Genomic DNA, 19,521 nt, shown 5'->3' with positions numbered 1-19,521 from the left:
GATCTCTTTCCTCATTGATATGTGGAAAGAGGGAAGTAGTGTGCAGAAAACATGACCAATGCTTTTTAAAAATAAGGCCCCTTCACAATTGATAGAAGTAATTTGCATAAATCAGTCACGAAAGGAAACATATGATGCAGAGTAGTTGATCTGGACCAACACTTTAGGCACTGTTTACCTTCTCTCCCTTAAAACCCATTAATCCATCTCTACCAGGCTCTCCGGGTAGTCCTGGTTCTCCAGGAGCTCCGTTTAATCCATCATCACCTTTATCTCCTTGATCCCCCTTGGTTATGGATGACAGGAAGCAAAGCGAGTAAACATACTGCAGCTTACACAATTAGAAGTGCTATAAAGTCGTTGTTTAGCAGATTGGAACCGTTTTGTTTGTATAGTACAATAAGGTGACCCAATGCACGTTTCACTAGACTAAAAATAAAGCATATAGACCAGGACATGAATTGATAGAACATGGTGTGTGTATTTTACACACACCACGTTCTGTTAAGAATTGTATCCTCAATTCCCCGCTGTATTCTCCGATTAAAAGTTTTAGTTTTTTTAACTTGATTTCTTTTAACTTCCAGAACTTGATAACCGCATCAGACTCAAACATTTAGTAAAGGTCAAGCTCTGCTTTGGAGTTCAAGCACCAGACAAGCAGTGTGATTGTGGGAGAGCTTGGCTCTGATTTAAAGCAGCCTGGCTCAGTTGATGGCAGATTTATTTCTCTTGTATTTCGGTAAAGGGATGTGAGTGTTCCCAAAGATGGACTTGGTGACCTGAAATAAAGCAGAGTACCCAGGCTTTCTGAAAATATATTTGGATGAGATGCAGGGTTCCTTTTCAGCAGACATGCTTGGCCCTAGTAGATGTCAAATTAGTTAAGAGGACCTGACTGTCTCTAAAGGCCACTGGTGACTCCAAATAGCCTGGTCCCTCCTGTTATCCAAACGTTTATATAAGGCAGACAGTTTGGAAGATAACCCTTTTTTTTTTTTAATAAAATGCTCCAGCAATGGTTAAAATTCCTCAGCAGACTGACTGTGGTATTGACTGTGTATGACTTGATCAAGGAAGGCAAACGCAGGGACACCTGACGTTTCCTTGCAAAATCTATGAGAAAATTAAAGAGAAAAAAATTACCTTTTCTCCTTGAACCCCAGCAGCTCCTGGTGGACCCTGTGTAAACAAACAGTAGGCAATTTTAAATGCATACAGGTATTCAGAATCTGCACACACCCAAAGCTATCTGACAGTCATGTGCAATCCTCTATCCATTCAGGTAAAAATAAGTATTGCTACAAAGCTAACCATAGAGGCCCAACAAACAACTCAGTGGTAAGAGGAAAATCCCCATGGGTCTATATACTGTACCAAAAATGTGCATTGCCTTTCAGCATCTCGGATATTTTTAATAATCTTATGGTGATGATCTCTTTGGTGACAGAAAAAAGCAGCGAAGCTCCTTTCATTTTGTGGAATTTGTGTCTTTGCATACATTTACCATATATTTTAAATTCAGATAAAGACTGATCACTCTGATACTGTAAGCGATAAATACATCAATAAATACATCACGTTAAATAAACCATCAAAAGGGTTCTATCACTTAACATTTTCAGGTTCTACAATAGTTTTGGTTATCAGCCACAGTCATTTGGCATGTTTATCGAGAAGTAATGAGTTGAAGCTTCGTGTACCACTCTGATACACTAAGAGCTGATCTGAACCTTCATATCTAATCTGAATTACAAACAATTTATTATTATCATTATTAACTTTATTTGTAAAGGGACCATGTACAATTTAAACATAAATATTGCCATTTAATGTATTGCACCAGAGTTAGCTCAGAGCTAGTTTACATCTGCAGTCCCTCAGTTATAATTAAAACATCACCTAGTAAAACAAGTTAAATTAAGTTAAGTTTCATAGAAAAAATGTTTAGCTCGTTCAATCAACATCCAGGTCTTACTTCCATAGCACGCAATGCAAGCAAAGCAAACGTATAACCTGACTTAAAAAGCATATTTAAATAAGCCATCTTTGTGCTTGTTGTTATCCTCTAATCAAACTTTGTGTTCTAACCTGTTTGCCATCAAATCCAAAACCTGGAGGTCCGGGTGGACCTGGAGGGCCCTGTTCGCCTGGTGTGCCGGTATTTCCCTCAGGCATTTTATATCCTGCAGGTCCACTTCCAACCTCGGACAGTTGGCACACGCCACACTCGCCCTGGGAGTCAAGAAAGTTAGTTTGCAAATCAATCAATCCAAGAGAAGCTAATTTCAACTCGAACATCTATGCTTACCTTCTCACCCTTAATTCCTTGAGTGGCAAGACCAGGCAGTCCTGGCTCTCCCTGTGAGATAATAGATACAACTCCTGAGTGATATGGACTTAGACAAAGAAATACATAACGTCCTAAACATAATTAAAAACATTTTATTTCATTGTTTAAATTGAGTCTGGTTGATTACTTATCAGTGTGCTCAACATTAATCTCCTTTTAGGTCCTATTCTGTGTTTCAGCTCTCTGCTTTAACTTGATGTCTGTGCGTCAATGTGTCTTTTTCTGTGTTTATGTATGTACAAACCGTTCCAAAAGCAGATGCATCAAACTGGATTAATGAAGTTGTTTGAATCAAATTGAGATCTTTAGTTTCTTTAAGTGTATAAATACTGAATTCCTCTCCAAAAGACTTTAATGTTCTTCAAATATGGGGTTATTTTTCACCTTGTAGCCAGAAGGTTAAAAACTGACACCATGCCTGTGATGTGCTGTGGAGACGGACAGCAAGAGCTTCATAAACCAGGAGGAGGACTTACAATTATATTCTAAAAACAACAGGTTACTAACAAAAAAGGTCATGGAGGACTGAAGTAATATGGTTTGTTTGCTTTTTTTTGTTTTTTTTCTGTCCTTTTAAAAACTCTCACAGCTAAGTTTCAATTCCTGCTTGGTTTTTATTTTTTGGAAGACTGGGATAACTGGAGATATTAAAATTCGACTTTAGCCTACAGGAAACATCACTTTTAGATACTTCTATATTAAACTGGAAAAATCACAAAATCCATGCCCATGAATCATTTGGTCTGGGTAATCCGAAAATGTAGACTCCATTTTCAGTTTAAAGAGAAAAAAATAGCTTTTACATTTAGGTCAGAGCCTGAAGAAAAGTCCTGGTTTAAGAGACAACAGCAATAAGCAAACTGTACATCTATCTACAGCTGTCACAGCAGAAACTTTTCATGTCCCGCTGTAGTTAACAAAACTGAAGATGCAGCAGATATTTTGATTCAATTCAATGGATCGATGCGGTTTTAGCATGTTTTTGATTCCCATAATAGCACAAAGGTTAGCTAATTTAAAACAACATGAAGCTAGCTCACTTCAAGCAAAGCGTTTACTTGTGCAACCAAACATGTCAGTGTAAGTATTATGCTGAGGTAACTTGTGTGACGGCACTATAGTACCATGCTTCCCGCAAATAGCTGCATGAATTTGAAATGTCATTTATGACTTACTAAACACAAAAGAAAGTAAGCTGTTGTATGTAGCGTATTGGTGACCAATTCCAAGAAGGCTATCATGTTAGCTAGCTTGAAAATGACAAGTGGGACGATAAAAGTTAGGATAATTGACAATTACAGTTTCACCTATAGCTATGTTGTTGAAAATGACCGACTTACTCATCAATTTAAGTGCCAGTGTATAAGCTACCATTACATAGTTGTAATGACATACAGCAATTGAATTCTAAACTCTTAGTGAAAATGTGGCATTTGCTCTCCTAACTATTGCAGGACCTTATTGGAAACAAAACATCAGGAATTGTTCTAAAAAATTATTCAAAGAAAAATTTACGGAGCTTTTTGGAACACTTAATTTCAAAGCGTGCCATTCTAATCGACTACCTTTGTGCCTGTCTTTCCATCCTTGCCACTTGGTCCTCTTGGTCCAGGTTTTCCCTGTCATATGAGACACATTTTGTCAAAAACACAGTTTAAAATCCATACAGTATGTGGTGTAACTTGTTACATTCTATTTCCAAAATCTAAATCTGAACTTACCGTTTTACCATCAGATCCTTTTCTGCCTCCATCACCCTGAAGACAAGTGAACACAGAAAAATCACAGCAGTGTGTGAATTTCATAAATTGATCAAATTGGTTATTCACATTTTATTGTAAGGAGTGCCCTACAGGCAGTCATGTCAGATGAATAAGGTGTTTCACTACCTGAGCTTTCTGCTAATACGTTCCCCACTGAGTAAAATCCCTGTGGCAGACAGTTTTGGACCTTAAAATGAGCGCACTGCTGTGATTATCTTCCCTATGAAGTCTGTTAAGAACCCCATTTAACAACCTACTGAGTGAGATGCTCTTAGCCTAGTCTGCTGTTGAGAGCATATCCTCCCAGTCCGTTTTCTTTTAATGCTGCTTACTTTCTCTCCAGTAAGGCCAGGTGGTCCTACATTTCCTGGATTCCCCTGTGGTGAGGGAAAAATGAAATCACTCATCATTTTAATGAAGGCGCTGACGTTTAAAAAAAAAATCACAAAAGTGTCCAGTTTAGGATCTTTTTTTTTCTACCATTAGAGTCAAACAAAAGAACTCATGACAACGGAGCAGTTCTGTTTCAAAAAGGGTTTAGAGGAATTACAATTTCCTCTTTGTTGCGCTTTTTATTCAAAATTACTATTTATTTATTTTTTTTAACAAAAAACAAAAACAAAAAACCACTTACTTGCTCTCCTTTCAGACCAATCCCAGGCTCTCCCTTTTCACCCTTCTGCTTCAAGGTTTGACCCACCACCCCAGGGACATTAGGGGGTAACTCTCCGAGAGTGGGGCACACAGAACATGCCTCTCCCTAAAGCAAAAAGAGAGATAAGGGCTTCATCAAATATGGTCTCCAAATACTTCTCCACATGTTGCAACTTATGCTATATTTAAAAACATGTGTACAGGTTTTGCAATAAAAGAAAGTTTTAGCTCACTAATTAGAGTCTACTTGACAACTTTATTAAGGAATCTAAATTGTTCAATATCAAGCCTAATAGAGACTCCCTGGTGACCTTTTCTCCTTTGGCGCCATCTGATCCGGATTCTCCCTGCCAACACAAAAACAGAGACATCCAAGAAAGCTAATTAGCCCCAGCTTAGTCTGATGAACATGTTTCATTTGTGATGTCGTGTCTTGACATGGCATTGGAAACACAACAGAGCTATTAAGCAGATGTAGGAGTGAATGCCAGCGCATGGGCTTGAGCATGTTGGCATATTGGGTATGGCTTTGAGTAGTAGTGCGAAATGTGCCTGAGTGTGAGTGCACTTTGGCCTCTTTTCTTTGTGAAGTTAAGTCAGCTTGCATCTGCTTAAGGGGAAAGCCTTCTGCACTGCTGATGTTAGCATATCTGAATGTGTAGCAATGCAGATAAGTGTGTGTATAGGTCACGCTTCCACAGAATATGAATGAAGCATAAGCTGTAAATGATCGAGGTGGAACTCTATACCTTCTGTCCTGCTTTGCCCTCAGCACCCTGGGGCCCACGGTATACATGGTGAGAGAAAAGACAAGAGAAGAGCAGAGGTGAACCAGGAGAAAGAGTCCCGTTAGTTCAACTTTGTTAAGAGTGAGGTCATTTCTCTCTCTCTCTCTCTCTCTCTCTGTGGCTCTACCTTCCTTCTCCTTCGGCCTTAACCAGGTATGACAGATGGATGCTGACATTATTGGAAATCGTTGCACAGAAAATCTCATAAGGCTTTAGATTTATATTCTCCCCCCCCCCACCACCACCACCACCACCACCACAAATCATTCCCCATCTCAACTGCAAGGGGTAAATGCAGAGATGCAGAGCGAACAGAAAGAGAAATACAATGCACAGTGTTTTTTTTTCAGCCCTTACCGAGAGACGGAGAAATGCGTGTGAAGATTACATTAATAAAATGACCTTTGCCTCTGAGGATAAACTTTTGACAGCATCCTTGAACTGCTGCAGTGTAGTGAGAATTACAAGGGCAAAATACAAGCTCGATGTAAAACTGAACTGCATACCTTCCCTCGGAGAGATAAGAAAAATAAAAAGTATGCATTATCAAACACGCGTTGGAAGTTTAATCGTCAGCTACAGCTCAGACTGTGTCGACAACTGCCTAATAAAACATGCAGAAAGATTGTAAAAATGTTAACGCGAACATTCGGGGCAGGTTCAGAACACATTACAGCATGACATTAAAGTCAAACTGTTGTACTAACAAGGGGTCCTCTCTCTCCCGTCCCTGGTGATCCAGGCTCTCCTTTTGGGCCTTGCTTTCCTTGCAGAGCCACTGTGTTGACTAAGTCTGTAGGCAGGACGGGGCACACTTCGCATGGGTCACCCTGAAGATGCAAACAGGCAAAATGTGGATTAAACAGCACACAGGCATGCAGATCAAGAGATTAAAAAACAATGATGGCACCTTCTCTCCCTTAGACCCCCCTGGTCCTCTCGGGCCCTACGAAAACAAAACAACCATAATTAAAACTTGATGCATAAGCGCACAGTTGGATCACTGTAGATTCAAAGCTTCCTGAATATCAATAGACATTCAGGAGTCTCTTACTGGATCTCCTGGTGATCCATCTTCTCCTTTAGATCCAGAATCTCCCTGTGAACACAGATTGCTGCATTATCATAAGAGTATGGTAAGAGTCACGTCCTCATCAAATCCTCCTTAATCCGTCGTCACACATAACCACCAGCCGATGCCTGCGTGGTAAATACAGCCGCGGTGAGATGAAACAGTGACGTTGTGTGTCCGTGGATCACGTGTGGCCTGAACCATGGGCAGTGATCCTGAACGGAGCATCCGACAGCAATCCGGAGCTGCTGACGGATCTCACTTAGAGACGCTGCAGACACTGGTTTTAGAACGGACACAGGCTCATAAACCGCTAAGTGGTTGGTTGGTTGAATGCTGGTTATTGTGCATATTCTTGATTAATAGCAACAACAATTATTAATCTCATGTATCAGCGTATTCTCCTCCAAACTGAGTCAACAGTTCATGATGAAATCTTAATTTCTATATTAAGATTCTTAAGTTTATTCTATCTACTCCCCTTTGGTTTTTCCTTTTTTTGTCACCAGTCTAGATAATGTTCACATGCATCAAGAGATGTTTTGAGTCACTGAGACAGAGAGCTTACCTTTTCTCCTTTTGCACCACCCGGCTCTCCAGGAGGGCCCTGAGAGTCAAAAAAGTGCAGACAACTTTTTAAATGTCTTTCTTAAGATGCTTTCAGGCTTTTGTAAAGGACAATGAGAGCTGCAGCAATAGAAGGAGTCCTGCCAAGTTGTGCCCCTTTCTGGCTAATAACACTATTTTGTTCAAACTGACACCATCTCTAAGAAGACTGGAAGGACATTAAGATAATAAGGCAAATGACACCATCCAATCAGTATGAAGTGGCACATTCATTACCTCCAGATTTCTTTAATTCAGAAAAACACTTACTGGTAAGCCCGGCTTTCCAATTCCAGGTGGGCCTGGAAGTCCTGGCTTCCCTGGCTCCCCAGCCAAACCCTCAGGACCCACCGAACCTGGGAAACCCTGAGAAAACAAGTGAAGCAACAGATCGATTGAATCCAACCTGGACTGTTCTAGTTCAGACAGTTTGAGGGCAAAAAAAACCAAACTCATCCACCAAATGCAGACAGACCTTTTGTCCTTTGGGTCCGACAACACAGATTGACCCTGCTCGACCCTGTGGAAATGGCAAAAGAGAGAGAGAGGGGCAAGTAACAAAATGAGTGTGGGTCAGGGATCTCCCCAGTGTCAGCACAGACTAATCAAACAAGCATGAGAGAAATCTGTTTGGTAACATGTTCATACACTGCATCAGAGTTCCCTCATTTATTTGACATTTCATAACTGGAAACAGAAATAGGAAGGATTGTGAAGTCAGTAAGATGTATTATCTTCAGTGGTGCATATGCAATATTTGCTGCCTGCCTGATTCAAGTCACATCAACAAGCACATTCATATTCACACTGTCAGATGGATGAGAGGCTTAAGAAAAAATCTATGCTCCACCAAATCCATCTGTCCCAACAAGCACTTAGCCTGGTGAACGGCTAAACGTGAGTGTGTGTGATACCAAAAAAAAAAAAAAAAAAGAAGAAGAAGAAGAAGAGGGGAATGTCTCCGAGAGCACACACGTTGTAATTTGTTCCTCAAAAACTTTTCATGCGTCTACAGGATCACGGCGCTGAACAGGGAAGATTATGAGGTTTAAGTCGTCGTGAATAGGCGCCTGCCAGTGTGCGAGACTAACAGAACAGTCAATGAGGCAGCATTGATTGTGCAAGCTTTGTTGCTCTAGCCTAATCTAACAGGCATTAACAGGCCGACTTAACGCCACGGGAGGGAGGGAGGGGAGAGCAGATATCAATGGGATGCTTAAAGAGTAGTACTCTGTAAGTCTACTGAATATCTGCTCCTAGCTTGATAAAAAAAAAAGAAACAGCTGTGTGAGTGGATATTTATGGGTGTGTGTGTGAGAGAGAGGTTTTTTTGGTGTGTTTATGAGAGGATGCTCGCTTAAGCATATGAGGAATTGAGAGAAATGTATTCAAGCATCATGTTTGATGAAAACCCAAATCAAATTTTATGCCTGAGAGACATTTTTTTTGACAATTTAAGAGCAATAAGGAGGAAAAAGGAATGCATAAAAAAAAAAAAAAAAAAAACCACACAAAAAACCACCTACATCTTTCCCCGGAGCACCTGTGAGACCCTGTGTGCCTAGCTCTCCCTTCTGACCCTTTTCACCCTAAACAGAATCAGAAAAAAAAAAAAAAAAAGTGAGTCACACAGATGTGGATATAATACGTTTGAGAAATGAAATTTGATATCGATTGAGAGGTCATATCTTGGTTATGCACTATAGCAAGTTTAAACCTTTCACCTTGTACCCAGCTGCCTCAGCCCAGTTGGCAGGCGATCCCTGTGAAGAGAGTGAATGGAGACAAGAACCAGATCAATGACCTGACTCTAAAGAGACATCACACACACACCAGTGGAGCATGGCAAACAACACAGTGACTAGCGAGCAACCAGCGTAGGCTAACAGCAGGAAGCACTAGAAACAATCGATATTGTGCATGCAATACTCCAATAATACAGATTCTCCTACATGAATCTAATTATCAAACTAAAAGACACACCTGCTTAAACCGCTTGTACATGCAAATCCATGCACATATCACACACACACACACACACACACTCATTCCCCCTGCATAATTAATGTTGAGCTTGGATGTTTTGAACAAAGATCAAACTAAATAGCCGGTGGGGATCACTGGTTTGGGAGGCAGTGGGATGTGTTGCCTTAACCTGTCGCAGAAGATTGGCACTCACCGGCTCTCCCTTCTGGCCCTTGGGTCCATGTGAGCACTGAGGTTAGAGACACTTGGTTAGGATGACTCATAACAGACCACTTCCTGGATTGATTACAGCTCTGTGTTTTGCATCCATGCCAAATTGACAAAAAAAATATAGTTCTGCAGAAGAAGAAACCTTTAGAATACAGAGAGAGAGACGCAATGGGAAAGTAACTTACAAGGCCTGAATGGGAGCCAGAACAGTCATCACCCTAAGATGGAGAGAAGAATGATTGCCAGTGGGTGAGCGCTGAAAAATGCACTTCAGCTACATGGTGGATTGGTCTACAGCCAGTATCACTTAAGACTACAGCACACATCAAAGTGTGCAGGTTTAAGTGTGTTTGTGGATGTGGCTGGGTTTCATTGTTCAGTGCGAGGTCATGTCTCGACACGTGATGACATCAAGCATTCCCGTGATATTAGTCTCACTAACTTATATTGTACATGTCTTTCAAACACTCACCCGGTCTCCTTTTTCCCCTTTCAAGACAGAAACACCACCGAGATTGACAACCTGCAACAAAGAAACACACACACAGACAAACACGTGATTACACACTGTATGAAGACGTTCCAATGGAAAGAAGTAAACGTAAAGATCAAGGATCCTTACATTCTCTTCCCTATTCAGGAGTAAACAACCAGCACACTAAAGACAGCCACACACAGACAAGAAACAAACAAAAACAAATTAGTTGACTGCATTTAAAATTCACAGAAGGAGCTGTGTGTTTGAGCCAAAATTAGTTTTTTTTAAATGTCAGTGTAATATCCGCTTTCACCAAGTGGTGGCACTGTAACATAAAACTAAGCTGTGCTGAATCTCAAGCTGCTACAGTGCACAGTAAAAAAGGATGTGAAGTGGACAAGTAGACACACACACACACACACACACACACACACACACACACACACACACACACACACACACACCATCTCCCATGGGTGATAGAGATCAATAGGAATGTCTGATTCCCCACAGCACAGGATTGAGAAGGCCAGCTGCTCCTCACAGGAGAGCGCATCTACACACACATTAAATCCCACACTTACACCAAACTGTTATAAATAACTGAAGCATGTTTTTTTTTTGTTTTTTTGTTTTAGTGGATGCAAGTAATTCAAGCCCCTGTCCACACACGCTGCTTCTGGGAGTCTTGCTTTTCACACACCAGAAAGTTTGTACATGCTGAAGCAATGACTACGAGCCTGCTGAGTCGACCAAAGGGAGCGAGTAACAGCACAGAGAAAACGTGTAATTCTGTCTCCTCTCTCTCTCTCTCTCTCTCTCTCTCTCTCTCTCTCTCACTCCCCCACACTGCCACAAATCTATCAATGGCTGGCTCGGCTGGCTGCAGTGACGAGTCAGTGTTTCCGAGCTCCTGTCTGACCGTGGGGCTTAGTCAAGACCTAATGTAGTCCCATTTAAAACTTAAGCAGTTTATTCCCAACATTCAACTGGAAATGAAAATGCTGGACTGCTGTAAAAGCTGTAAAAGCTGTAAAATGTTTATTTTCTTTCTTACTCTATAAAAGAAAGAAAGAAAGAGCAGTTTGGCTCCCAAACCAATTTTTCATTTGTGATATGTAGTTATACTAAAGAAAATTCATTTGATTGACAGCCAACTGCAGCCCCCGAAAGGGATAAGCGGTATAGTTAATGGCTGGATTGATCGATATGTTTCTATATGTCTATGTTCTATATGTATATGTTGCAAAATACAACTTGCATCATGTACCGTACCAAGTAAAAACTTACAAAGATCCACATAGTGAATATAAACTCTGTCCACCGTCTTTGAGATGCAAATTCAGACTGTTCCAAAAAACACACACTACACTATGTCATACACTTGATCATAAAGGTTGTATGAGTGAATTATTACTATTCTGCTTATGATTCAGTAGTGACAATTTTGTACTTTGCTATTTTTAGTACAGAACAGTAAACATGCTCATGTGCATCACTGACTTATGGTAATGAATGAAGGTTTTAAATATGTGGATGCCAAAAAGCAAAGGTTTATTCTGAGGTTGGAACAGTTTTATGCATTTCATTATGTTGTTAGCACTCCTGCTTTTAAAGCAAAATAAGCTCTAAACGCAGTAATTGTACAGCTTAATTCATAGTTTTTAATTCAAACAACATTATTGCCAACAGCACATGAAGCAGCCACAGTGCTACCCTAGATTTCAGTTGCAGGCATGTTTCCGGTGACTCATTTCAATCCAGGTTTCATTGAAGCAACATGTCTGCTCTTAGTTTGTAAGATGATCCATTATGGTCATCAGTAATGTAATGAACTCTTTATCGGGCTGGGGGAGCTTCATACGAATCAATAAGGACTGATGACACCAATCAGTTATATGAACTATAACATGCCTTCAGGTCCAGGATGATCACATTTTTTGTCACTATCCAAATCTGTAACTATATTTGGCGCAATATGATCTCTTCTGACATCCTTTTTTGTATTTAATTTACTGGGAATCTCTTGTTTTTTTTTCTGCTGGTATGCATATTTAAATCTATACAAAAAGAGGGACAGATCAAGTAGTCATATTGCGGTTAGGTCACATAAAGCATGTCTCCAGTCGTCTTCTGGATTTGATGACCCGACGTGTTTATTTCACTCTTATAGTGTAGGCAATCATAAATCGTGAGCTTTGGCTTTTCATCGCATGCGATTAACTTGTGCTGTTTGAATCTGAGATTTTCAAAATGATCGAAAACATCGCACAGTGCACCGTATGCCTGCCTTACTCAGACTGAACTTATTGTGCTTGGCCCAGAAAACCTCAGAGAGGCTTTATGTAATGATAGACCTGTCCATAATGGCATCAGCCCTAGCATCCACTGCTGTGAGGGCACTCACTTTTTCAGCACCGAATCAGCTCACTGCAATCAGGTGTGTGTGACGCTGATTGCCTTTGATTAAGCCCAGGTGTGGGGAGCTTTTATATACTCGGAGTCTCCAGTGCTCGGTGCCGACTCATTATCTCTGCATTTTCTCAAGTTGCCAGTGTGTACATATAAATACCAACTAAGAGCTCTCTGTGTATTAAATTCCAATTGCCCAGTGTGTAACTTGGGGTGCTGGTTAGTTTTATTTTTTGTGTTGTCAAAGTGGTCGAGTTGATCATTTTTGGTGCATTAATTAGTTAAGGGAGCCTGTTGTGGCTCTATCCTGTAATGTGGTTCTCCTTCTTTCCAATCTAACGCTTGCGATTAAGTGGTTTATTTTTTTTTTTAACCAGGTTGGTCCCATTGAGATTAAAAACCTCTTTTCCAAGGGAGACCTGGACCTGGTTATCCATCTGAGATAACTGTAAGATACCCCATGGTCCATACTTGCGTCTCAATCTCTGCCCCCTATGTCCTTTTAACTGTTAGGAATTTTGAGCATCATTTCCACCAAGCGGTCCAGTATAGATCAGTACAGTTTGGTTTGGTAAAGCCTGATCCTGTTTGCGTTTCCACAAGCAACCCAACCCATCGGTAGCCAGATGGAGATAGTCGCGTCAGCTACATAATAGCATCACATCATAGCAGCTAAGCTAACCCACTAATAAATTCAACAAAAGAAGAAAAACACGACAGAAAACAAGACCATTGATGGAAGACATCCAGCAATTCATTTTATTTTGTCATTGGCATGTCGCTCAATGTTACAAAAACGCAATCAAGCTTTGTTTTAGAGGAGGCTGTGTGCCATGAGGAGAAATACAGCCAATCCCGACGAGGTTGTGTTTGTTGCTGTTGTGCGGAAAGTGGTGATTCTTTCGGCCAATCAACGGACTGCAGTGTTTAGCTCCATCTTTTAGTGTTGGATCGATGTAATTGGCACCCTAATAGAAGGTTACCAAAAAGTAGGAAAGTACGGGTTGGTAATTTGGCAATCTTTTACCAGCGTAGTCTTTGGAAACGGGACAAAAATGCATGCTGTAGCGAGACAAACTGAACTGAACGGCTTGTTGGAAACTGGGCTTTGGAGTTCTACTTGGTCAAAATATGTCCTTTAACTCTCAAACAAACATTCAAGAACAGCCTATTTTTTACCTCCTAATAGCTCTCAAATCAGACACATCCACTCATACAAAGCATGCAGAAAAAAACTAGTTCATGCTTTTTTTTACTTCCAGGTTGGATTATTTTTAAACCTTTTTTTTTTTTAATCAGAAAGCTCTGAAAGCACTAAAGACTCCTACACTAGCCCAGTTTGGTGCAGATTTCTTTTTCTTTTTTTTTTGCCACCGCCACTTTGCTAAATGTTAGCAAAGTGGCGAATTAAATTAAATAGATAACGTTAATCCATCATGAGTAAGCTCCGTCACCTGTCTCAAGATAACATTTGTTATGAATTGGCGTAATACAAATAAAGAATGATTGATTTATCAGTCGTAATTATTTTTCCTGTAAATTTGTCCTGATAGCCATTAGTGATGTATGATTAGTCATTAAAATAGATTAGTTTAGTCTTAGCTTAGTAGGTATTCTTCTGTGTTCAATTTATCTGCAAAGAGACTGAATTCATGGCAGTAGCATCCTGTTGGTGATCCTTGTTCTTTGGCTTAAAAGCACTGACAGAACAAGGGCAGCGAGACCCAGCGCACACTAATGAAATATCAGTGTCGACACAAATTAGTCATTGCATGTGTTGTAATTTCTAAAATATTCCATTTGCAATATATATATATATGTCCTTTTTTGTGTAATTGCTACTTTCTCAAATGCATGCTGGGTGTAAGAGGGTAGGATTGTGGGTCTGGAATAGCCCTTGGTGTTAATGTATTCCTTGCGGCTTGTCAAAGCTGAGCCTTTTGACTCACACAACAGAGGATCCACTGATGTGTCGGGAAGCTATGGAGGAATAGCTGAGGCAGCAGGACATGAAAGCTGTGATGAAAATTGGATTCTGACTGAGTTTTAGGACTGGGCAGAGAAGCTGAATCTTCTCTTTTTCACTCCATTTAAACTATTAATGCATTGGCCTGGATGTCACATGTGTGGGTATTGGTGTTGAAGTGCATGATATCAGGTTATATTACTATTCATGGATTACAATGGGAAGCATGGCTATGTTGGCCCAGAAAAATACTTTCACCTTTTTTTTTTTTTTTTTCCAGCTCTGGAAAAATAAGTCACTTTTGTTTCTTTACAAGTGTATGCCCCCTGTGGCAGGGCATGCTGCGTGCTACAACCCATGTAATAACCTACATTGAGAAAGTCAGGGGAGGCGACCAGCTGCTTTAGTAAGCACACAGGAGCAGCATAATGAAGCGTCTTGAGTTCTGTATTCTATTTGTGAACAGAACTTGCCTATTGTGGGTGAATGATAAAATTAATAGGCAGCATGCAACTCCCCACTGAGACCTCGGAGCATAATGAGGTGTAATTCAGTCCTCTGTCAGTCAGAAAACTGGGTGGGAAGCAAGGTGGGAGGAAATAGAGACATTTTTATTTTATATACACAAATCCCATCCATTTGCATACTTGTTTTTCTTTTCACTTTATTTGGATGTGAAGGATATAATGACATGGAGACACATCTGTTACCAGTGGAGATAGGAAATAAAACATCAATCTGGAAATATGTTGTTGTCCTGACTAGTGTGTTACAACAACTGAAAGACATGGGCCAAAAATGAATATTTAAATTTAAAAAATATGGCTCTCTATTCAGATTCCCTTTCCGATTTTGAATAACAGCGACACTTCCTAATGACTCCTCAAGGTGGCACTTTTGACCTGAGTAAAGGTAGCGTGAACAGAAGTTTCTTAGCAAAAGAAAGGTTGATAAATGAAGAGGAAGACGGCAGGAACATGTCAGACTGTGGTGATAAGAATGATGACTTAAAACAGGTAAATCTGACAACAAACTGCAGGAAATAGGTACGTTGCCTCTGCACTTTCCCTTTAAGGGGAATTTTATATTTGATCATTGTGTATTGTGCATCGTAACACATCAGGTCACAATGTTTCAAACTGTGAGTTAGTTCCCAGGCCTTAGTGACTATTAGATGCCTCGAACAGTGGTTGCCAAAGTGAGGATCCCGAGACACTTTCAGTGAAGGGTATAATGTGCGATGCTCTCCAAAATCATTTACACATTTTAAAATAAAAAAAAGCATTTTTTTTTTATAACACAAAAGAAAAAAGTATGTAGAGAAAAAAGGTGTCTGCTGCTCGCAACACCAGAAGATGATGCACATGGGTGTATAATTATGATAAATGTGGATGTGCAGCCAGGATTAAAGTTAAAGTTTATACATGGTAATTGCTTGTATTCTGCCTCGAGCCTTTCTTACGATAACCAATAATCACTATGTAAAATAACGCTTTTATTTTGTGTTGTTCTAATTACAGTTGTTGGATAGCACCATTACTGCTTGTGTGCAGCTTTGTGCCACAGTAAAGGCTTTAACCATCTGCAGTGACAGGGGAGGTCCTTTGTCTCTGGCAAATACATTTTGGGGGTCACAATAAGAAAACTGTGCGATCCACTGGCCTAGAAATCTATTCTTACTTGACACAATTCACTATATTCCATGCTGTACAATCAAATGAGTGCATGTGTTGGTGTGAACTTGGATTCTTACTTTCTCTGCCAGATCCTTGGATGCAAAAATGTCCTGTTGGCATAAAGAAATTCAAACTTTAGGCCTGTTTTTTTTTTTTTTTTACCTCTCTTTTACATCATATCTCAACATGACCCAAATATTACGACTATTTTTGGCTCCACATGGGTCTGAAATTGGATATTTTTTTGGGGGGGGATTTCATGACCAAAACTGTCTGAAATAATCCAATAACTTTGAAGGTCTTTCAAAAAAATATATCACTTAGTCTGGAATTTTCCATTTTGGCATGACTGTAACCGACTTCTTGTTTCATCCCTTTCGTTCTGCTAACACACAAGAAATGTATTTGCTATATTTTTCTCCAAACTTTACTTTATATGTACACTCACTGGCAGCCAGTCAGTAAATCTCTTGAGGATGTTTCCAGGACTGACAGCAACACCATTTGAAAGTCTCGATAATATTCACATTATACAACATCTTCGGCATCGGCAAGTTGTTGTTTTTCTACTTTCAAACCAAGTTTCGATTTCACTTCATTGCATCAGATGCACAGAGAGAAGTAGGGGCCATACTGGTTTCACACACAGGTCATTAAGAGCTATTTTCTATTCGTAAATAAAGAAAACAGCGATGAAAGAGGAAGAGGAGAGAGAGAAAGAAACTACTGTACCTCAGGAGCCCAGAGGCTAAGAAAGAGACGGATCCGGCTGTGCACAGAGTTACAAACAGATGAAAAATTTTAACAACAAGAAAGGGGGAAAAGGGGTTGGAAAGCTTAGCGTAAACAATTTTTCAAGGTGGCAAGTAATAAGAAAAGAAGTGAGGAAGAGTTTCGGCAAAAGCAGAAGGCATTTGAAAGATGGTTTTGGACTTGAACTTAAAAGTTGAAGTAGAAACACACAGACTAGAAAAACTAGAGGCAAACACGCCCGTGGTTCTTCTGAGGACTAAGATGACCTTTCAGTTGGGAGCTGAGTTGAAAGCAAGAAAAAAAAATACATTTTCTGTGTTGGAAGATAAGAAACTGTGTGGGTGAGATTTGTCATACCACGGGAAGGCAGAAACTGCTGTGACCCAAACACCGACACAAATGGAACAAACACCTCTGCACCAAACCTTACTCAACCGGCCAGCAAAGACGATGTTAGACACCAACGAGGGATCCAAAATGATCCAGGTTTGCTTTCTTATATGTTTTAGGATAAAATACTCATTACAGGGCTCATATGTTAAAGTTAAGCTTTCAGAAAGCTTTTAGTTCCATTTATTCATTCAAGCTAATTAGCTAACACTGAATCTTGGATACAAACACACTTGTTGTTTACACACGCAATTACGCAAAGTCAAGAGTTTGAAATATCTGTAGTCAGACACAAACCCCCTTTATAACAATAAAAAGCTTTTACACTTAATATTGTATTGGGATACAACTAACATTTAGGTTAGCTGTGGTGGTCTGTTTGATCAGACTGACAATCGAGACAGAGGTTTAAGTGTGCCATGCTACAGTAGTAGCAGCTTATGTAAGCAGAGCTTCTAGCTACAAGCATACTGCACATGAGAAGCAAGGTTAATACTGTGGGTCAAACAAGTTTACTTCATTCATTTTCAAACATTTAGACTCACACAACACCAGACAACTTTGTCATCGAAGGGGGACAAACTATTTGCAGGTTGGTTGACAACAAAATATACAATTCTACTGCATACCCACTATGACTACAGTTAACCCTCTGCTCACTCAATGTTTTCCACAAATCAAGTCACATTCCGTGTAGGCCGACCTTAATGTGCTATCACTCAATGAGGCTTAGTTTAATGAAAGGAGTGCTAAGGCTCAGTAACATCTGGAGTACTTACTGGAACCTTGGATTAAATTGTTCATTTACTGCATACAGAGGTAACACATAGATAAAAATAGAAATAACTCAACTTAGTCACATCTGTTTCACATGATATGAATTTAAGCATAGACAGAGACTGTACAGTTGTTAAATTGGAAATTAGGACTTAAATGTGCATGGGCTAAAGACCATAATGCAGTATTGTTAATTCATTCAGCAGCAGAGAATAACAAAGGATAAGGACAAAAAAGAATGACAGGTAGGAGAGAGATATAAAAACACAGAGGTGGCATTCCTGAGTTATTGCAACTGTGTGTCTGGCTGAAACCATCTGCAGGATTAATGACTGTGTCCTGAAGTCTGCCAGAGCTCTAAGTTAACACCAGCACTCCACAAGACAAACACGAGGCCCTAATGAATAGATAATTGGATATAGATCCCATTAATATGAATGATGAAACAAGCGGGTATGGAAACAAAAAATAAATTGCCTTTGCATAACACAGGGCGAACTTCATGTATCAAACAGCGTTGAAGCAGCCATAAAAATCACACCATGGAAATTTGTTGGAATTACAACTCCCATGTGTTGCATGAGGCTCTATTTGTCATCTATTCGCCGATGTGTGTGGACAGTTTAAACAATTGCTACCAGAAGTGTTCTACTAGCCAGCGTTTCAATGAAAAACATTGGCACCATTTGGTATAAGTCCTGCAGGCCAGTGTTTGCTTGACAGCAGGAGTCTGAGACAATTCAAACTGTCTCAGATTCAAAAGTGTTTGAGGCCAACTGCTCTCCGTCTGTACATGCTATGTCTGTGCCTGATGGGGACCATATGTTTTGATAATTCTCAAGGAAGTCAGAATGTCTGGGTAATATTCCTGAACATTATACCTCACAGTCTTGCCGGATTAAAGTGCTTTTCATTGATTGAACCACTTAGTGTATGTATCTTTTCTTGCGTGTGCATTTAGGTAAAGATGGGGTCAGATTTACCTGGTTAAAAGTGTTTTCCAAAAGGTCGTTCTCTGCGGCACGGCGGTTCTTGGGAGTGTCCGGTGGGCACTGGAAAAATGGAATAGACACAAAATTTAAAACCGGATAAAAAAATACTTAGTTTTCTTATCTGAAACCTCTAATAATTGTACATTGGGCATTATGTAAAAAATTACATCATTTGGACTTTTAAAAATCCTCCTTTTTTCACCTTTGACCATACATTGAAATCTTTGCCAGAAAAGGTAGTTAAATAACATTTTTATTTTTTTTGTAGATCATGTATGTGTTGTGTTAATTTATATTCATATTACACCTCTTAAACAAAAGAAAGCCAAGCTGTAGGCTCCCTGTCATGCTGTCAGGTGGTTGTTTGAGCGAGCCTACATACCATTTTCCACATGCTAACAGACTGAAAACAATCCTTAAATGCAGATATTTGGCACTTACAATGCCTATAATGCTCATCTTTAGTTTAGCATGCTAGCATTCCAACATTTGCAAATTAGCAATGGCACACGTTTGGCCTACCATCGAGGTTGGCAAAATATGTTAGCTAAGATGCTAACAGTAAAAGGTGGCATCCATTGAGAAATTGGTGTTTACTTTTTTTTTGCTTTGAGAATGAAGGATGTATGGCATGATAAACTAGCT

The 19,521-nt window shown here is 39.9% G+C and overlaps 1 protein-coding gene across 2 annotated transcripts in view; it reads right to left on the bottom strand.

Annotated features, from left to right (window-relative positions):
• col16a1 (collagen, type XVI, alpha 1) overlaps nucleotides 1–19,521 on the bottom strand; it is a 71,772-nt gene that overhangs the window by 27,559 nt on the left and 24,692 nt on the right. Inside the window, exons 7-29 of one of the 2 annotated variants that reach the window (XM_079367429.1) lie at nucleotides 18,868–18,936; nucleotides 16,042–16,074; nucleotides 9,905–9,955; nucleotides 9,618–9,650; nucleotides 9,416–9,451; nucleotides 8,961–8,999; nucleotides 8,763–8,825; nucleotides 7,712–7,756; nucleotides 7,507–7,602; nucleotides 7,199–7,237; nucleotides 6,613–6,657; nucleotides 6,469–6,504; nucleotides 6,266–6,388; nucleotides 5,520–5,546; nucleotides 5,082–5,117; nucleotides 4,751–4,876; nucleotides 4,449–4,493; nucleotides 4,075–4,110; nucleotides 3,919–3,972; nucleotides 2,312–2,362; nucleotides 2,092–2,235; nucleotides 1,147–1,182; nucleotides 179–286 (exon numbers count right to left, since the gene is read on the bottom strand). In XM_079367429.1, the coding sequence (XP_079223555.1) occupies nucleotides 179–286; nucleotides 1,147–1,182; nucleotides 2,092–2,235; nucleotides 2,312–2,362; nucleotides 3,919–3,972; nucleotides 4,075–4,110; nucleotides 4,449–4,493; nucleotides 4,751–4,876; nucleotides 5,082–5,117; nucleotides 5,520–5,546; nucleotides 6,266–6,388; nucleotides 6,469–6,504; nucleotides 6,613–6,657; nucleotides 7,199–7,237; nucleotides 7,507–7,602; nucleotides 7,712–7,756; nucleotides 8,763–8,825; nucleotides 8,961–8,999; nucleotides 9,416–9,451; nucleotides 9,618–9,650; nucleotides 9,905–9,955; nucleotides 16,042–16,074; nucleotides 18,868–18,936 (1,371 nt within the window). The remainder of the gene's footprint in view (nucleotides 1–178; nucleotides 287–1,146; nucleotides 1,183–2,091; nucleotides 2,236–2,311; nucleotides 2,363–3,918; nucleotides 3,973–4,074; nucleotides 4,111–4,448; nucleotides 4,494–4,750; nucleotides 4,877–5,081; nucleotides 5,118–5,519; nucleotides 5,547–6,265; nucleotides 6,389–6,468; nucleotides 6,505–6,612; nucleotides 6,658–7,198; nucleotides 7,238–7,506; nucleotides 7,603–7,711; nucleotides 7,757–8,762; nucleotides 8,826–8,960; nucleotides 9,000–9,415; nucleotides 9,452–9,617; nucleotides 9,651–9,904; nucleotides 9,956–16,041; nucleotides 16,075–18,867; nucleotides 18,937–19,521) is intronic. The other variant, XM_079367430.1, reaches the window with a different exon arrangement.

Source organism: Symphodus melops (genome assembly GCF_947650265.1).
Source record: "Symphodus melops genome assembly, chromosome: 18".
Lineage (NCBI taxonomy): Eukaryota > Metazoa > Chordata > Actinopteri > Labriformes > Labridae > Symphodus > Symphodus melops.
The sequence above is the reverse complement of the archived record's forward strand: the minus strand, read 5'-3'. Positions and strand labels throughout refer to the sequence as shown.